This window comes from Pyricularia pennisetigena, assembly GCF_004337985.1.
Source record: "Pyricularia pennisetigena strain Br36 chromosome 7 map unlocalized Pyricularia_pennisetigena_Br36_Scf_8, whole genome shotgun sequence".
Classification (NCBI taxonomy): domain Eukaryota; kingdom Fungi; phylum Ascomycota; class Sordariomycetes; order Magnaporthales; family Pyriculariaceae; genus Pyricularia; species Pyricularia pennisetigena.
The window spans coordinates 1,004,559-1,020,512 of record NW_021940920.1 but is presented as its reverse complement, the minus strand read 5'-3'; the positions used below and the strand labels follow the sequence as shown (position 1 = coordinate 1,020,512).

At 50.3% G+C, this 15,954-nt stretch overlaps 5 protein-coding genes across 5 annotated transcripts; 3 read left to right on the top strand and 2 right to left on the bottom strand.

The window, feature by feature from the left end:
- Nucleotides 1-24: 24 nt before the first annotated feature.
- PpBr36_09422 (uncharacterized protein) lies at nucleotides 25-829 on the top strand (the record flags this gene model as incomplete). Its single annotated transcript, XM_029896543.1, has 2 exons — nucleotides 25-113; nucleotides 592-829. 2 exons carry the CDS (start codon nucleotides 25-27, stop codon nucleotides 827-829), a joined length of 327 nt encoding a protein of 108 aa, XP_029744657.1.
- Nucleotides 830-859: 30 nt separating this feature from the next.
- On the top strand, nucleotides 860-1,560 carry PpBr36_09421 (uncharacterized protein; the record flags this gene model as incomplete). Its single annotated transcript, XM_029896542.1, has 2 exons — nucleotides 860-891; nucleotides 1,338-1,560. The coding sequence occupies 2 exons, from the start codon at nucleotides 860-862 to the stop codon at nucleotides 1,558-1,560; spliced, it is 255 nt and encodes an 84-aa protein (XP_029744789.1).
- A 2,507-nt stretch (nucleotides 1,561-4,067) lies between these two features.
- On the bottom strand, nucleotides 4,068-4,432 carry PpBr36_09420 (uncharacterized protein; the record flags this gene model as incomplete). The annotated part of the gene is made up of 2 exons (XM_029896541.1): nucleotides 4,068-4,282; nucleotides 4,327-4,432. The coding sequence occupies 2 exons, from the start codon at nucleotides 4,430-4,432 to the stop codon at nucleotides 4,068-4,070; spliced, it is 321 nt and encodes a 106-aa protein (XP_029744790.1).
- A 6-nt stretch (nucleotides 4,433-4,438) lies between these two features.
- PpBr36_09419 (uncharacterized protein) lies at nucleotides 4,439-5,143 on the bottom strand (the record flags this gene model as incomplete). Its single annotated transcript, XM_029896540.1, has 4 exons — nucleotides 4,439-4,462; nucleotides 4,549-4,668; nucleotides 4,703-4,974; nucleotides 5,017-5,143. The coding sequence occupies 4 exons, from the start codon at nucleotides 5,141-5,143 to the stop codon at nucleotides 4,439-4,441; spliced, it is 543 nt and encodes a 180-aa protein (XP_029744808.1).
- Nucleotides 5,144-8,352: 3,209 nt separating this feature from the next.
- On the top strand, nucleotides 8,353-14,266 carry PpBr36_09418 (uncharacterized protein; the record flags this gene model as incomplete). Its single annotated transcript, XM_029896539.1, has 2 exons — nucleotides 8,353-8,418; nucleotides 11,678-14,266. 2 exons carry the CDS (start codon nucleotides 8,353-8,355, stop codon nucleotides 14,264-14,266), a joined length of 2,655 nt encoding a protein of 884 aa, XP_029744867.1.
- Nucleotides 14,267-15,954: the final 1,688 nt, after the last annotated feature.

Sequence of the window (15,954 nt, the reverse complement as noted above, 5' to 3'; positions counted from 1 at the left end):
AGAAAGGGCACAAAAGCCCGAGGAATGCCTACTCCTGGCGTGGATCCCGGGGCGGCAACCGATGGAGTACAGGTAGTAAGAAAGAAGCCCGAGGGGGTGAGAGATGTTGCGAGGTAAGGCGAGGCAGGGATTGGATTGAGGCCCCACGCCCTACGATGGCTGAAGCTAGGCAATCTGGCAAGGACAAATGGATGCGGTAGTATGGACGCTAGGGAGACAGAAAAGCAGTAGAGGTGGGGTGGGTGGCTTGTGGTAGTTAGTGTCAAGGCTTATGAGCGATCAAAATCAAGAAAAAAACGGTAGATGGTGTGTCGTTTTAGGAAAAGAATCGTCAGGAAACGCATATAGAAAGAAGGCAAAAAATAAAGATTGCATCCAAAAAAGAACCACGAGGCGACCGAGCGGGCTTACAAGGACCACGAGAATAAAATGATGGAGATGAACAACCCCTGATCCCACCGCCCCCTCGCTGTGCCGAAAGAAACGAAACGAGACCAGTGCGGGATGCGCGGGCCATAGGAAAACGAAGACCAAGGGAAAGCAATCAGTCACGACCACGGCTACTGATACCACTTTTCCAGCCCATGTCAGCTTACATGACGTGAAGCCCTCGTCCAGTCTAATCTTGTGCTATGTCTTGGGTGGCTGCCTGCCTGTCATGGGCCACAGGAGACGAGGCACACAAGAGAACCGGGCACAGAAGTTAGGTGGCCATTCGTTTTTTTTACACTGCCACAACACCTACAAAAGGGACGAGCGGCGGCGAGCGGCGACGACCAGTGTTGGTGGGTGCATCTGTGGATTGGATGATGATGGGATGGACCAGTGAAAAGAGGTAAAAATACGGCCATCAAAGAAAATGGTCCGAACGAACAGGGGGCCAGGAACAGAGTAAGCTTGGCAAGGCGCTGTGTAAAGGAAATCATTAGCACCGTTAAGCAAAAGAAAAACAGAAACAAGAAGCATATCAAAGGGAGCCATGATCGCGATCTTGAACCGGACCCAAAGATGAATGATCCAGAAGGCCGGAATTCTCATACACGGCAACCACTGCGGTCGCTAAAGGATATCCTCCGCGGGTTCGGTCCAACTGTGAGGTTATTTGGTATCTTTCTCTTGTTCATCCGATTACCTTTTTCCGATCTGCTTTACTAGTGCTCAAGCCGAGGTTATTAAGGTTGAGAAATGGTTCCGAGCTGCCACCGGATGACCCAGCAACCTAAGCCCGACAGATAGCTTGATTAGCTTGATCTTGTTAGTAAAGAAAAAAAAAGACTCAACCAAATAGACTAAAAAGATTCGTCCAAGCGATTAGAAAAGACCTGGTGATCAGCAAGCTTAGAAAGTCGCACGTCCCACGTCGACGAGAACAGGGACGGGGGTCGCAAAAATGTCGTTAGAGCCATCAAATTGAATGGATGGAGGGTCCAGGGTCTGACAGCACCCATAGCTCTAGGTATAGCTTGCGGATGGCAGCCCGCTGGATCGGCAATCGAAAAATCACAGGGCGACCAAGGGACTTCCTTGGTCGTATTGCTCGGTACTGGACCTAATCCCTAAGCATCGGCATAGGAGCAGATGCATCGTGAAAGAATCTCGATGAAAGCATTCTGTGGAGCTGCAGTTGTCAGCTCAAGGGCAGAAGCATACATGTGTTGCATTGCACGAGATGCCCGCCCATGTGTTGACGAGGAGAGAAAGAAAAATTGAATGTCAGCAAGAGGCTTGAAGAGGACGGGTGCAAGGACCATATGCGGTCAGCCAAGCCAGCCTCAAGGTGAATAGGCAGCTTCCTTCCTTCAGTGGCACTTTCCATTGGCATGATGGCGCGGCGCCTGGCGGGTAAGAAAGAACGAAGCGGAGTGGGGCACAGCGAGGGGGATGGACAACGTGGGAAGATGGAGAGCTTGGTTCCGTTATTGGTCCCTGCGTCCCTGCTGTCAATTGCTACTCCGAACATGCTGTAGTAATACGGGACGGACCCCACCTTGATCATCCCTGTCCCCCAAGCGGCTTTTTTTTCGGCGAGATAACCGAACGATGGAACCGCCCCGTGGAAGCCTTGAATGGACAATTGCGTAAACTACCACCTACGTTATTGTGTAGTATCCAATCGTTCATTCGTGCCTCTTCAATGCCGGATCAGACTAGTTGGTCGATCGACTGATTAGATCAAGCAAACAAGCAATATACATCAAGGTCAGAGCTCCTGCCAACCAAGTTTAAAAGGCATCGGTGCTCCCACCCAAGGAAGCTTTTTCAACCCAATGTAACAACTTTGCAAGTTACTGTACAGCCAGGACTCTACAAAGCATCGCCGAGTAAAAATATCAACAGAATCTTCAACACCATCTAATCATACACACTTTTTGAAGATTCGTACTCGTATCATCATCATCACTTTTTCACACTGCCTAGTCAACTTGAATCGATCAGCTGAAGCAAACCATACAACTTACCTAGGTATGCACTTTCCAGGTATCTATCCATTGACACGCAAACAATTGGCAACCCACCAAGAACGGACGACATGATTGTGTCGCCCTACATTCGACTGCAGCCTTGCGTCATAGTATCCATACAACTTGGAGTCAAGGCCTTCAACCTCGGCCGGAACTACCGCTCCGCAACCATGCCGTGTCGCCCGTTGGACAGAGGAAATCATCGAATCGGAACTTGTCCCTCGGGACAAATCGTTGCTAGTGTGTCTCACACACGTTCCGGCACTTCCATTAAGCCGTTGCGAACCCCCGTCCTCCCGAAAATACGATGAGGTTGGTCAGATCCGGGTCTCGATTCCGAAATCACGGCATGCATGGATATCTGCGGATTCCCCGCCACCTTTGTTTCATTGGTCTAGTGACCTTCATCCACACCTGAACGAGATCGGGCCGCATTCTTGTTGGCTCCCTTGGTACATGCAGTGTGCTCCCCATCCCTTGCTCGTGCGACTACTCGTGTTGCTTGGCAAGTTGCTGAGCTATACTTGCATACATGTCGATCTCACCTACCTCTTACCAGGGCCTATACCGGCAAGGCCCGTACAAGAGCCAACACCCTCGCCAGCTGAGGATTTTGTGCACAACTCACGAGAAATTCTGCTGATGGGAGCTCTTTGCCCCGTTGTTTCAGCGTTGGGACGTAGATGCATGTCGGTCGTCGCATGCACTTGGTGTCAACTTGCCATGATGTTTTTTTTTTCGGGTTTATTAAACCCAGTCTACGCTCAACCAGATACCATCAGGATTACCCTTGGAAACTGGTGGCGTATATTGTGGCGCCTTCTAGAGCCCCTGCCGTGCCACTAGCGGAAAATCTTCACTGGCCAGTGCTGGTGCCACTACTTGCTCCCAGCTGCACGCACTTGCCCATCGAAACGATTGTCGACGTCTAGTTTGAGTGGTTGGTTGAAGAATAACTTATCCGTTTCCTCATTGGTTGTCGAAAGCTTTGCGAAAATTAATAAATCTGGGCATTCGCTCGCTTTACTCCATGATTTGGAAGCCAGGGGCCTTGAGCATGAGTGGCAAGTACAAGACTCCGCCTGAGCTGGAATTCTTGTCTCCCTTGATTCAGAACACCCCATCTGCTTTTCCCTTGAGAATTAATCATTTTTTGCCTGGAAGGACAGGTACGCCCCGGGACTCGCTCTAGAACCCCAGTTCGGGTCCTACACTCTTCTCAGAACCAAGCTTTCCCTAAGCGACACTATTTGGGCATTCGAACTAGCCCAGGGTATGAGACTCACGTAGTCGTATTATTCTGAGAGACAACCTGTCAACAGTTCCATATCCGCGAGTTATGCTTTGTTCCTGGAACATTTTTCTTCGTATATTCAAGGTTTTATTGAACCATCAGTCGCGGCCACAGTTGCTTCTCTGGCGATCTTATATATACTGGATGCCGCTTTTGAAGCTGAGGACCCTAGCCGTCTTTACGCTGATTGGCCTGCAAACGGCATTTTGCCCGAGATACTAGAAAAGCTCGTACCGGCCTGCGTTCCGTCAGTAATGCTCAATGGTGCCAACTTCATCCGCTGTTTGATATTCTGTCCCTAATGCGGCGGTTCAGCCCAATCTTGGAAAAGGTACATGGGAACTGTTGGCGTCCGAGCGATCAGAGGTCAGTAGACACGCCGTACAGATGGCTATGTTTACTTCAACAGCAGCAACGATGACCGAGAATGACCAGTCAACCCCCTCCACGGGATCTGGGTAAGGCGAGATAAGCAACCACAAGCGTATACACCCCACCACAGTCGCTCTATATTGCCACATAAATACTACTTGGGTCAGCCTCATTAGTGTAGACATTCCATGCCCTAACTATATGTGAGCGTCACATTCAACCTCCTCGTGGAATTCTGCGGAAGGACCGTTCTACCAACGCGGAAGTCCATGAAGCCAGACACAGCGTACGAGAATATCGACATTATGCACTATGTCTTAGACACCGCATCACGCTGGGAATGTGAAGGAGAACAGGAAAAAAAAAATAAACAACTGATATGAATCCCAACAAGAAGACATATATTAGCGCCAAACTAACCACCTTGTTCAACACCAGGTACCAAAAGGTCCAGATCAGTCCAATTAAGACGACCAGATCTGCGAGAAGATTCAGGTCCGTCCTCGCAGCGTAGTAGGCTGGTTGGGTGACGCAAGTGCCCTTGACGGCCCAGGACGGCCAGTTTTACTCAAACGGGAAACGATAAAGCAACGTGGCGACTGAGGCAACCGATAATCATATACAGGTTGATGATGTCGATGGTATTGTAGCTGCCCGGTCCCAGAATGAATATGAAGACTGACATTTGAAAGACGGCGATAATCGGGTTGCAAAGCACATTGATGATGTACATCCAGATGCACGACAACTCGTGGTCATTCCACCGTATGTCCTTGATGTGGAACCTCATATAGGCATAGTTCATATCTGATCTTTCGGTTTCGTAGATCTCGTTCTCGTTAGCACCTGCTGGGGCTCAGGGTCAGGCTGCCCGTATCTCATACTTACGCATGTGAGATGCTGTCATGTGCGCAACCGAGAGCACCGTGGCGATGATTCTTAGAACCTCATCGAGGCCGAACGCCTTGTTGTTGACCCTGCTACATGTTCTCAAGCAGATAGCTGACGGCGCCATGCCGGTAATCCAAACAGGACTGGGAAGCCGCGTTGCTACATTCAGTTCGGTTAATCCCACGGGTCTGGGTGCTTGAAGTTGGCGGTTGACATGATGTCCCGTTTTTATCTGCGCAGGCGTCAGCGAACCTTTTTTCAATGTGGTAAAGCTTGCGCCGACAGCCGTCTGATCGCCTCGGACATAGACTGTTGACCTATATCATTCGATGACGCCGTGTCGGCGTAGGAATTGGTTGCTGATATGCGCGGATATACTCGACAAGAAGAAGCTCGGAATGTTGCAACTTGAGAAAGGCTTGCTAGGCTGACCTCGATCTCGCATGCTGGAAATGGGGCTTTGTTTGGGGCAACGCCATCTACATATGAGCTGAGGTCTTGATTGTTGGTATCCGGCGCACGTCCGGCTTCTGTAAGCATTGTCCACGGCTACAGCGGCTGTCTCAAGTCGCCTTACCGGAACCCGGGCTGGACGGTTAACTCCCCTCGGCAACCCCTACTGGGGCCGGGCACAGCCAGAATGAGGAAATACCAGGAATCATCCACACCATCGGCGTAAAAACCGATCCATGATTTGAATAGAGTACAGATAGTCAAGGTCGATGTATTCTCTTTCGGTTAGCAAAGCCTCGGTGAGAACCAAGTCTCGATCCGATTTGACCGAACAGAAAACCCGGTGAGTGCGAATTGCGCATTCAAATTACCGGATCTGCGAGTGTCAGGGCCCTCAGTCCGTTCTGGACACAGTATCTTGGATGGAAGGCTGGCTCTACTATGACTTTGGCATGGAGGCACTCTAAATTCCTCTCGGGAGCTTACTTTGTCGTTCCCATACGGGTATCTGTCTCGAGCTTTTTCGGAGCATCTGACTGCAACTCATGAGGGTAATGAGGCCGGTATATGCAGATGGGCCCTATCATGAACGATCACAGCCCTTTGTGTTCACGTTCTGATGCTCTGGAAATCCCATCGAAGTCCCCCGCTCAGCCGCAGTGGATTTCGCGTCCAACATAAGCCGTCCCTTGTCAAGTCTACGAAGTAGGGAAGTCCCGTCAGCAATACACGAAGTGGACCGCCCTATGGCCGTTGGGGAGCCATATAAATGCCCACAAGTCTGCAGCTTTGCATAGTGCCACAACGTCACAACAATGTCATCATTATTTTGTGACTTTGGATGTAAGTGCAACCGAAGTCGGAACTGTCAAATATGCTAAAGCTCTTCCAACTGGTGGGAAAGGAGACGTGAGCGGGGCTTGAGAGCATCTTGCTTGGTGTGCATTGCCTCCTTTTTTTTTTTTTTTTGAGGTCGCGATGCTCCAGGCGATTCCATTTGCAGACTTGACATAACCCTGACCCGGAAAGCATCTGAAGAGCTACCGAAAGCCCCCTTGCGGGAAACAGCGGATGAGATACGATTTTTTTGTTGGTAATTAGCGTGTCCCAAGGTTTTCGTAATGCTTAATCCGACAGTGATCTTGTCTGTTGAATGGGTAAACCTAGCAAACTCTTTTTTATTGGAAAATTGTAGCACAATGCAAGCGATTGACATTTTGGCTATACTTCTGCTGGTCATTGTGACAATCTGTATTCGATTGGGTTTATATTGAATCGGTATTAACATATTGGGTGGCAAAAATCCTGGTAACGTCTTTGCAGTGGATACCGGGTTTGCTTGAACAGGTACCGAGAACGGTACGACTCAGCTTGGAGTATTTGTCTTTTTCTCGTCTTCGGAAAGGTCCGTCGATAGTAGGGAGAAATCATCCGAAATCAGCATCAGGTACATCGTAAATTAGTTTCTAGAAACTAAGCTGACGACTCTGGCAACTCGAAAAAAAAACAGTGGTATATACGTACAAAGTACGTAGTTCTTCATATGTGATCTACAGATCCCAGTTCTCACACCCTACAACAGTTTAAGCGAGGGACTTTTGGCAACTGCATGACTTACTCGCGCGGTACTATGCAAGGATTTTGGTAATTTCCCTGGTAGCCTATATAGGTCTATGCAGTACATAAGCTGAAGCTTTTCCCCCAGCAATCAACAGCTTCCTGACATGTGGCTGTCATGATGCTGACCTAAATGCGTCCCTAGCTTCCAGCTCTAGCTTGTCAAACCAACCTTGATTCTCGCTCTGCAGAGTGCCGCCTGATACGACAATATCATGCAAGCTGCCGTTCCGCCGGAAGGGCTTGCAGGTGGCACAGTGACTACATTAATCGGCCTTTTGCACAAGACTATGCAGTGCCTTGTCAGAAACGAACAGTACTGATAGTCGCACCGGCATGATTGAAGTGTCGACCGCAAATTTCAACCTGAAGTATGAGCAAGATAGTCGGAGCTTTCCAGCAGCTTCATCCAATGCCCGCAGAGACGTGGAGTCGTCGTTATTGACGAACATGTCAACCTCCCATCGAGATAATGTATTTGATCATGCTTATTATGCAATGATGATGTCCGACATCCTCTCGGCGAAGGCTGTGCTAGGCTGGCCGACAACAGAAACGCGTTGAGGAAGTATAATTGTGTGCTTGTACTGACAAAATACGTCTGTTACTTTGTTCAAATAAAGTATGCGGTTGTTTCTTCAAGGTTCGGGATCGCAGAGGTAGTGGAAACCATACTATTTACAGATAGGGAGTATTATGGCATCCAGGATACAAATCGATACGTTACCAACCACATTAGAGTTGGTTGGCTTGTTTGCCTCAGCTTCAAGCATTGTAAATTTCAAAAGAGTCAAACCAGCTCATACTCCCTACCCTCGGGACTTGCGGGCTCAAATTCTTCGTATTCACCCGAGCTGCACTGGACGAGGAACCAGGATGCTGGTTGAAATGGTGACTCATGAGTTAAAAATATTAAAAATATACAGGCCTACGGACTCTAGAAGAGACCATGAACTTGAAGACTAGGGAACGAGATATTATTTGCTTGCGGATAGTCTTGGTTTACAAGGTAAGCATTAATTAGCAAGAAAACCAACAAATGAATAGAGCAAGCAGGTACAGTACCTAGTGATAGCCCTTCATGGGCAAACCCTCTGCACACCCCATCGGCACCTCTCGAGGCGTCCCATGCAGCCATTGGATCCCAAGTTTTGTACAACTAACAAGATAAAAAAGCATCGCCTACTCGTCGACGCAGAGAGTAATCGCATTTGGCCGGTCCCGAAGATTAAACCCTTTTCAAGAAACACTTTAGCTCTGCGAATGAACATGAGACTGGCCTGCGAAACATCGACAGGGGGCCATTTGCCCAACTCGCAAGTATATGGGGTACGTTTCTGTATGTCATCGGCCGCGCAACTCCACCCATTCATATGAGTTCGTTGGGATGCTCGAAGGGGCTTGTAGCATCATTACAAAAAAAAAGGCGACTTTGGATTTGAGTGAGGCTCATCTTCGATTGTCCAATCAAATTCCACCTTACCCACCCCTCCCTCCCTCTCTCCCTGCATGCTGCTGCATTGCCAACACATCAAAAGTCGATTCTTGGAACTATGCAACCACTTTGGAACTGGTTAGAATCTTGGCATCCTTGTGGGCGCTGACCCCCTTCGATGGCGCACTGCATTATTTGCGCCCAAACTTTGCCACCGCATCTGGGGGCTTTCAGCGAGCCTTTTTGAGTCTTTGACTTCATATTATTTCTGGTTTGATTTACCGGTGTGACGTTGTAGCATGCAGTGTGACGCGAAGACAAGCCGGTTAGATTGATGGTTTTCTTTTTGTGGGGGGTTCGGTCCTGAGCATTTTTAAAGGTAATACGATGCAAGTATAGACTGGCATTTTAACCGATCAAAAAGAAAAGAAAAAGAAAAAGAAACAAAATGAGGTTATCGCGGGTCCAGGAGCACGGTGATGTGATGATACGAACGTCTCATTCTAGGTCTAGTGGCTAATACCTAAGTAGCCTCGTGGCACAAGCTCAGGATCCTGATATGCTTGGTGTTCAAAGCATTCCTGGTTAGTGGTAAATATAGACAAGATTGGCTACGATGCCCTTGTAAACCTGAATATACTCGTTTGTTAGTCTTGTTAACCAAAGCCATCTGATGTTTGTTGAAGAGCACCCCGCAACGGGAACCCTCCCCAAGTGTTGGATCCTCGTTATCAAGACGACGTTGCTTCTTCGGTGAGAAGCAAGCAAAATGGGCGCTGGTAACTGTCATTGGAATATTTCAACTCTAAGCTGGAGCCAGTGGCAGATGAGGATATCTTCCGTTTTATCCACTTCAAAGGAGGTTGGCAATCAATCGTTCCAGACAACCTGTCCGTATTCACAAAATCCACCTCTACATCAAGCAGAACATCCATAATGGGGTAGTCTGAGCAAACACTCAGAACGTGGCAGGAGTCGGGCCTCGTATCGTTTGCGCGTTCGGATCGGGAATTGCTCAAGACCGCGTTGGGGGAGGCTGTGGGCTTTGTCAACGGCTTTGGACTCATCCATAACAACATCAGTCCCTGAACATTGTTTATAATCGGCAAGCAGAGCGGGCCGATCTCGAACTAACTTTGATCTTGCAGGGCTTAGGGAAAGCGACTGCAGACCTGTAGGCAATTCTACGTAGTTCACCGTCGCCGACTGCAACATCTTTTGCAAAGAGAAAACTAAAATGCTCCATCGACAAGGCTAGGAAAACAGAAATAGAGGATTGAAAATGTTGAGAGGAACGCAGCTGCCATCTTTGGGAATTGACATCTAGACTAGAGCCAGCCACCGAGACAGCAAAAACAAGAAAGAAAAAAAAATACAGCGGCAGACAAAAAGTCACATCGGATGCACCTTAAGTTATAATGCCGATGGGTATACCCGTAAAAGCAAGCGTCTGAATAATTCCTAGTCAAGTCCAGACTTTGAACGGGGAATTACTAACGGTGGCTGCACGTGGTAGCCCCCCTTTTTGCGGTGGACGGGACGGCATCATCAAGGGGCACCCATGGATTACATTCGGAAAAATCCCCAGACAGACCCTTGTTAATAACTGCCAGGATTGAGACGAGCTGACCCGAAGCTCAATTTGCAACTCTGCCACACCCGCCATCGATCTATTCGTTGATCAATGCTAAGATTGTCGCAATGGGCATCTTGCCGCCATTGAAAATCATTTAACTCAAGTACCTCTCTGTAGGTTTCAGTACAATCGCGTCTCCTTATCTGCCTTGACTTACATTACAGTACTTTCAGAGTCTCCCTGCTTCGGCTGGATCGGAACGGAACTGGATCAAATGAATCAATCCGTCAATTGCACAGGCTGAACACGCCCCTGACTCGATCGATAGCAGCCCAACTGTGGCAATACAAAGTTTCCGCGCGTCTCTTTTTGTGCCTTGGTTTCCTGCGCCAGTGGCAGCTGTTCGCTTGTCCTTGAGGGCGACCCTTGCCACCGATTTACTCGTTGCTCACCGCGACTTTCGACTTTCTTTAACATCAAACCTCTTCTTTGAGATATTACCCACAAAAATTAGGTCAAGCGTCGAAACTTGGAAACCCTGGCGCAATCAATGGAAGTACAGCCGCAGATATGACAGCATACTCACCATAGCCGAGTCGTCCGATTGCCCTGTTTCGTCAAGAGGAGGGCCCGCGGAGCCAATTGAGACGACTGGTAGTCTTAATCCTGGAGTGGCCAGCGTGGATGCGAAAAAAGGAACGAAGGCCTGGAGGTTATCGGTTGTATGCCGTTGATCTTGGGCAACGGGGCAGGCAGAAGCAGAGCGGCTCATTGGGTACTTTTCATCACTGCCCAGTCAGAACCTATTGGGGCCCTCGCAAAAAAGTGTCAACAACCTCGTGTCGTACTGTACAGTACAGCGGAAAGCGGCCCCACTTTATCAAAGAGCTTCATCCCATCTCCGACTCCAACGAGCCGCGGTATGTGGGATTACTCTGCTGCTATCCTTGTGTTTGCGCCCTCAACACACAATTCAACTGTCAGTCAACGACAAACGGCTATCCAAAACCAGCCAATGCTCACGCAAACAAATCTCAACGTCTCAAATTTCACAAATTCAAATTTATAATTTCATAATCCCTCCCTCCCGTGCCGCGATCTCCAGTCTCTGGCGCGTCGCTCTGCCGACCCGCTTCAGATCCCCTCCCCTGTCGCGCGCGACCAGAAAACTCGACCACTTGCTTTCCGTGCGCCACCAGAATTTTGACCCTGGCAAGCTCCCCCAGCCTCCTCAATATCATCCTCTCTAGCTCCCCCCCCGACCAGAACCCAAAGCCCAACATCGCTTCCTCTTCAGTTCTCACTCACCAACCTCTTTTTCCAAATCCCAAATCGACCTTGCAGTAAGTAGCCTCTTCCCAATTGATCCACCGAGCACCTCGGTCCGGCTCTTTCTTTTTTTTCTGCACGCGCCAAACTCGCCTGCAGTAGTCTGTCGTGCCAACTGTCAGCTCAAAACTGCGCCTTACGCTCACACTTAACCCAAATGGCTGGTAGTCGCGGCGCTGGATTCTCTTGCAACCACACAAAACCACACGAGCTTGTTTCCGTCGCCACCCTGGTGGTGACGCTCAAAGCTGTCCACAATACCGGCTTTACGTGCCCATGAAGAGCACCCCACAAGCTTGACCGACCCAAATTTTCAACATTACGACCGTTACGAACGTTACGACCACCCAACCACTTTGTATCAGCGCCAGCAGCAGCACCTTCCTCCTCGCACCCCCACTCCCCTCCTCACCCGCGATCACGACGGACGATCCACGCCCTCCTCGCACAGATCTCTCAGACGCACTCCCAAGTTCGAGGCTGCCGCTTCTAGCCCTAGATCCAGCCAGCGAACTCCTCGAAGGGTCCATATCGAGGCTGTCTCTGTAGGAATAAGTCCCGTTGCACGATACGTGACAGCCGGTTCCTCGGAGACCCCTCTCGATAAGGGAAAGGCCAAAGAAGTTCTACCACCACTCCCGGAGCAGAGCCAAACCCGCCAAGACTCCCCTGCACCTGAAAGGCCTGTTCGCCAGCCCCCCAGGCGGATACTCTCCCAAGATCTCAGCGAGGATCCCAACGATCAAGATTCTACTGCTCCCGCACAGTCTCCCAGAGAAAAGCGCGTCTCGTTTGTGCCACAGAAGACAGGGCTCGAACCTCATCCCGTCGTTCGCATCTCCAAGCACACTCACAGTGCCATCCTCTGGGCACTCGAGGAAGCCTTGCGTTATCCTAACCCATTCACCCCGGACCTGATTGAAGAGAGCGCATCGATGGCCGATCTCCTACATGGAGGCCCGGCGACGACCAATGGGCAGGCTTCAGGATCATCGCGCCCAACGGCCCCGCCGGCTCCCGTAGGCTCGCCCGCAAGCGGCATACGTGGTCCTAAGATGATCATGCAGGAACGGCGCGAGCGTGAGCAGCGGCGCAAGGACGAAGCAACGCGTCGAGAAGCCGAGGCGCGTGAGAGAGAGGAATTGGAACGCGACGCACAGGCCGAGCAGGAGCAGCGCGTATGGGAGGAGCGCGAACGTCAGCTCCGGCTCGAGCAACAGAGGCAGCAGGAGATCTCAAAGGAACTCCAGATGCGCGAGCGCGAGCGTAGGGCTCAACAACAACAAGCTGCTGGCGCTGATATACCACCCCAATCATTAGATCCAGCAATCCAACGGAGGCAACAGAGAGCCGCCGAGGCGCATGCAGCGCGGTTATTAGATGCACAACGACACGTGTCACAAACGCAGGGCCTTGCGGCAGGACAGCATTTGTCGCACGGCTCACAGCACAGAAGGCCTTCACAAACCCAACAGACAGGAGCACAACAGGCAGCAGGTCCCAGCTTCTCGGGCCCGCCCCCAACTTCAGCAGTGCCAGCTCCTACAAGTGGACCTGGCTACCAGACTGCCGAGCCGTCTGCAACAGGCGCCAACTCGAGCCGTCCTAGGAACTCGTTTCCGCACGCCTTTGAGCGATGGGAGGCTCTGTCAGCACACTGGGAGGGCCTGACCAGCTTCTGGATTCGTCGCCTGCAGCAGCACGCCGAGGAGATTGAGCGCGACCCGCTCTCGCAGCAGCTTGCGAGACAGAACACCGACCTCTCGGCCGCGGGCGCCAATCTCTTCCATGCAGTGGTCGAGCTGCAGCGACTGCGCGCCTCTTCTGAGCGCAAGTTTCAGCGCTGGTTCTTTGAGACCCGGACGGAAATTGAGAAGCTTCAGGAGCAAAATGCTATCCTGAATAGGACCTTGGAAGAAGAGAGGCAGCAACACGCAGATGCTATCCGCGACGCAGTAGAGCATGAGGGCGCCAATAGCAAGATACAGCGGCAGTTGGCCGAGATGCGCAAAGAGCTGCTGATCAGCAAGGAGGAGGCACGGCGGGCCTGGGAGGAGCTGGGCAGGAGAGAGGAGGCGGAGAGGGAATGGACCCAGAGTCTGCAACAAGGTCTGCCCACTAGTGTCGGTGGTGTCCAGGTCGTGCCGATGAACGCAGGCATCCCTTCGCGCAACGCCAGTACGAGAGATGGCTCACAGCCGCAACAACAGCCGCAGCAGCAACAGCAGCAGCAGCAGGTCGAGTATGGTTCATCGGCACAAGCCGGACCGAGTGACAATGGCCGTGGATCACACCGGCCAGCGTCATCCGGTGGGTACAGCGCAAACATGCCGCCAACAACAAGCAGTGGCGGTCAGGCGTACTACCAACCACAAATGCCGGCAGCGGCTTCAGTACATGAGCAGCGAAGCTACGGCGACGGTCGGTCAGAGGGAGGCTACAGCGAAGGCGAGTATGCCATCGACTCGCACGGCAATTTCATCCGCGATTCGATGGGGAACAAGATTCCTTTCCGTGGTGGCACCACATCACCTGCCGAGGAGGGAGCGCCTTCTGACCTGGGACACCACATGGCCGAGGACTACGACATGATGCCGCCCGGGAGCTCTCACAGTGGCGGTATCCCGCCAGCGCTGACGTACCCGCCCCCGCCACGGGAGCCTCCTCAGTGGCAGCAGGAGCCTCAGCCCCCAGCTGCAGACTATGCCGGTCAGGGATATGGCGCTCCCGGATGGGAGACAGTGCCGAGGCACAGACACCCAACGCGTTTGAGTGTGATTGAGGAAGACGAGAGGAGTCGTGCCAGCAAGACCACGAGCCAGATCAGTCGACCTTGATGGGGCAGTCATTCCATTCGAGTGACGGTTCCGCTCTCTTAATTGAACGTACATCGCACACGTTACGGAACAGTAACAGTATTTGTCTGGTAAACAAAGCGCGTCGGCCATGGTTACATTTGGATCAACACAGCCAGACGGGTTGTACGGACAGTCCAAATAGGAAACTATCCACGTGCTTTGTTTTCTTCTTAATTTACTTTTGTATTTGATCTTGAACCTTACAACGGCGAGGCGTTCCAAAACATCACGAACATTGCTCCAGACACTGGCTGGAGTCCTTCCATTTTAAACCTTTTTTTTTTCTTTCGAACTTTCTTACAATCAATGGGCTAATGGGCTTTCGGTCCTTCATATCTACTTAACCTCTCCCGTTTTTTTACTTGTTCATACGAGGGATTGTAGATGATGGGTCTCTTTCACTCGCGAATGGCTTTGTTACATTGTTCCGGAAAGTCTGGAGGGGGCTTCTTATTTTTTTGTTATCCTCAAAACTTTCTCAAACTACCGCTCTATCTTATTAACTTGGCACTTTCGTCGAAGTTAATAGCTACTATTTACTTTCTACGGCATCATTCGGTGAGGTTTCCGGTTCTAGTGGAGGCGATGATTTGACTTTCAGGGCTTTTCTTTTTTCTTTGTCTTTTTGGGGCCTTGGCTATCGATGACTTACTGGATACATTGGAAGGTGTTTGTTCCCCCCTTCCCATCAAAATCAGAAGACAGGTGGGTGTAATGGAGCTCAAATTATCAAATTGTACAATGATATTTTTATTTTTATTTTTTATTTCAAATCTTCAAATTTCACATGCTTTTAATGCTGTGACGTCGGTGGTCTGGTGATTGGTCATTTCTTGGCCGGCCTATCGTGACAGAGATTAGACACGTTGTTGTGCATGGAGTTAGTACAAAAGACTGTCAAGAGGCGGTTACTCGATCAAAACTGTGCCGCTGTTGACGCCATCCCGACGCGCGTTAATGGTGGCGCTCCTTTTTGTTCAGACCAATGCGGGATGACTGACTTTTGGGAGCTGTAGCTCAGCACGCTAGGAACCCGCCCCGTCAAAATGTGGATTGACGTCACATGCCAAAAGCGTGAGCTCCCTTTTATTCTTCCTCTACAGGGTCACACGGGAATTGGGGAGGGGACGATCAATTGGGTTTTTGTTTCTTATCGCTCCTGTTTGTTTTTTTTTTTTTGTGTCCCTTTGAGATTTGCGGGATCGGGTAACAACCCACCCCTTGCGAAATTGCTTTGCTCTTTTTCGAGCTTGTTCGAATGGGACGGTACAGAAAACTGGTCGGTCTATTCTTACGGTCGGGGAACAAGTAAATTGCTTGTTTTGTGTTTTTTTTTCTCTTTTTTTTCTGCTAGGTCAGGTGCCTGCAAGCTGCTATGCTGCTAGTCGACTGGCAATCTTTATCGGTGAATGCCAACGACGCTTTTCTTGATTCGGTTTATTTCTCAAGGAAAGAGGCTTGGGCGGAGGGAGATCCCTTGGTTTTTAGTTTTTCTTGACATATACGTATTTTTTTTTATTGTTCAAAGCTCTCTTGTACCCTGTTCACTCGCTTCATGTTCTAATGACCGCTTTGTGTTGTACGCTGAAAGTGTGCAACCGTTCTGTTTTGCAGGGTACACAGCAAGCACTAAAGAATAAAAGTGATAGATAGACATCTGTTTCTTT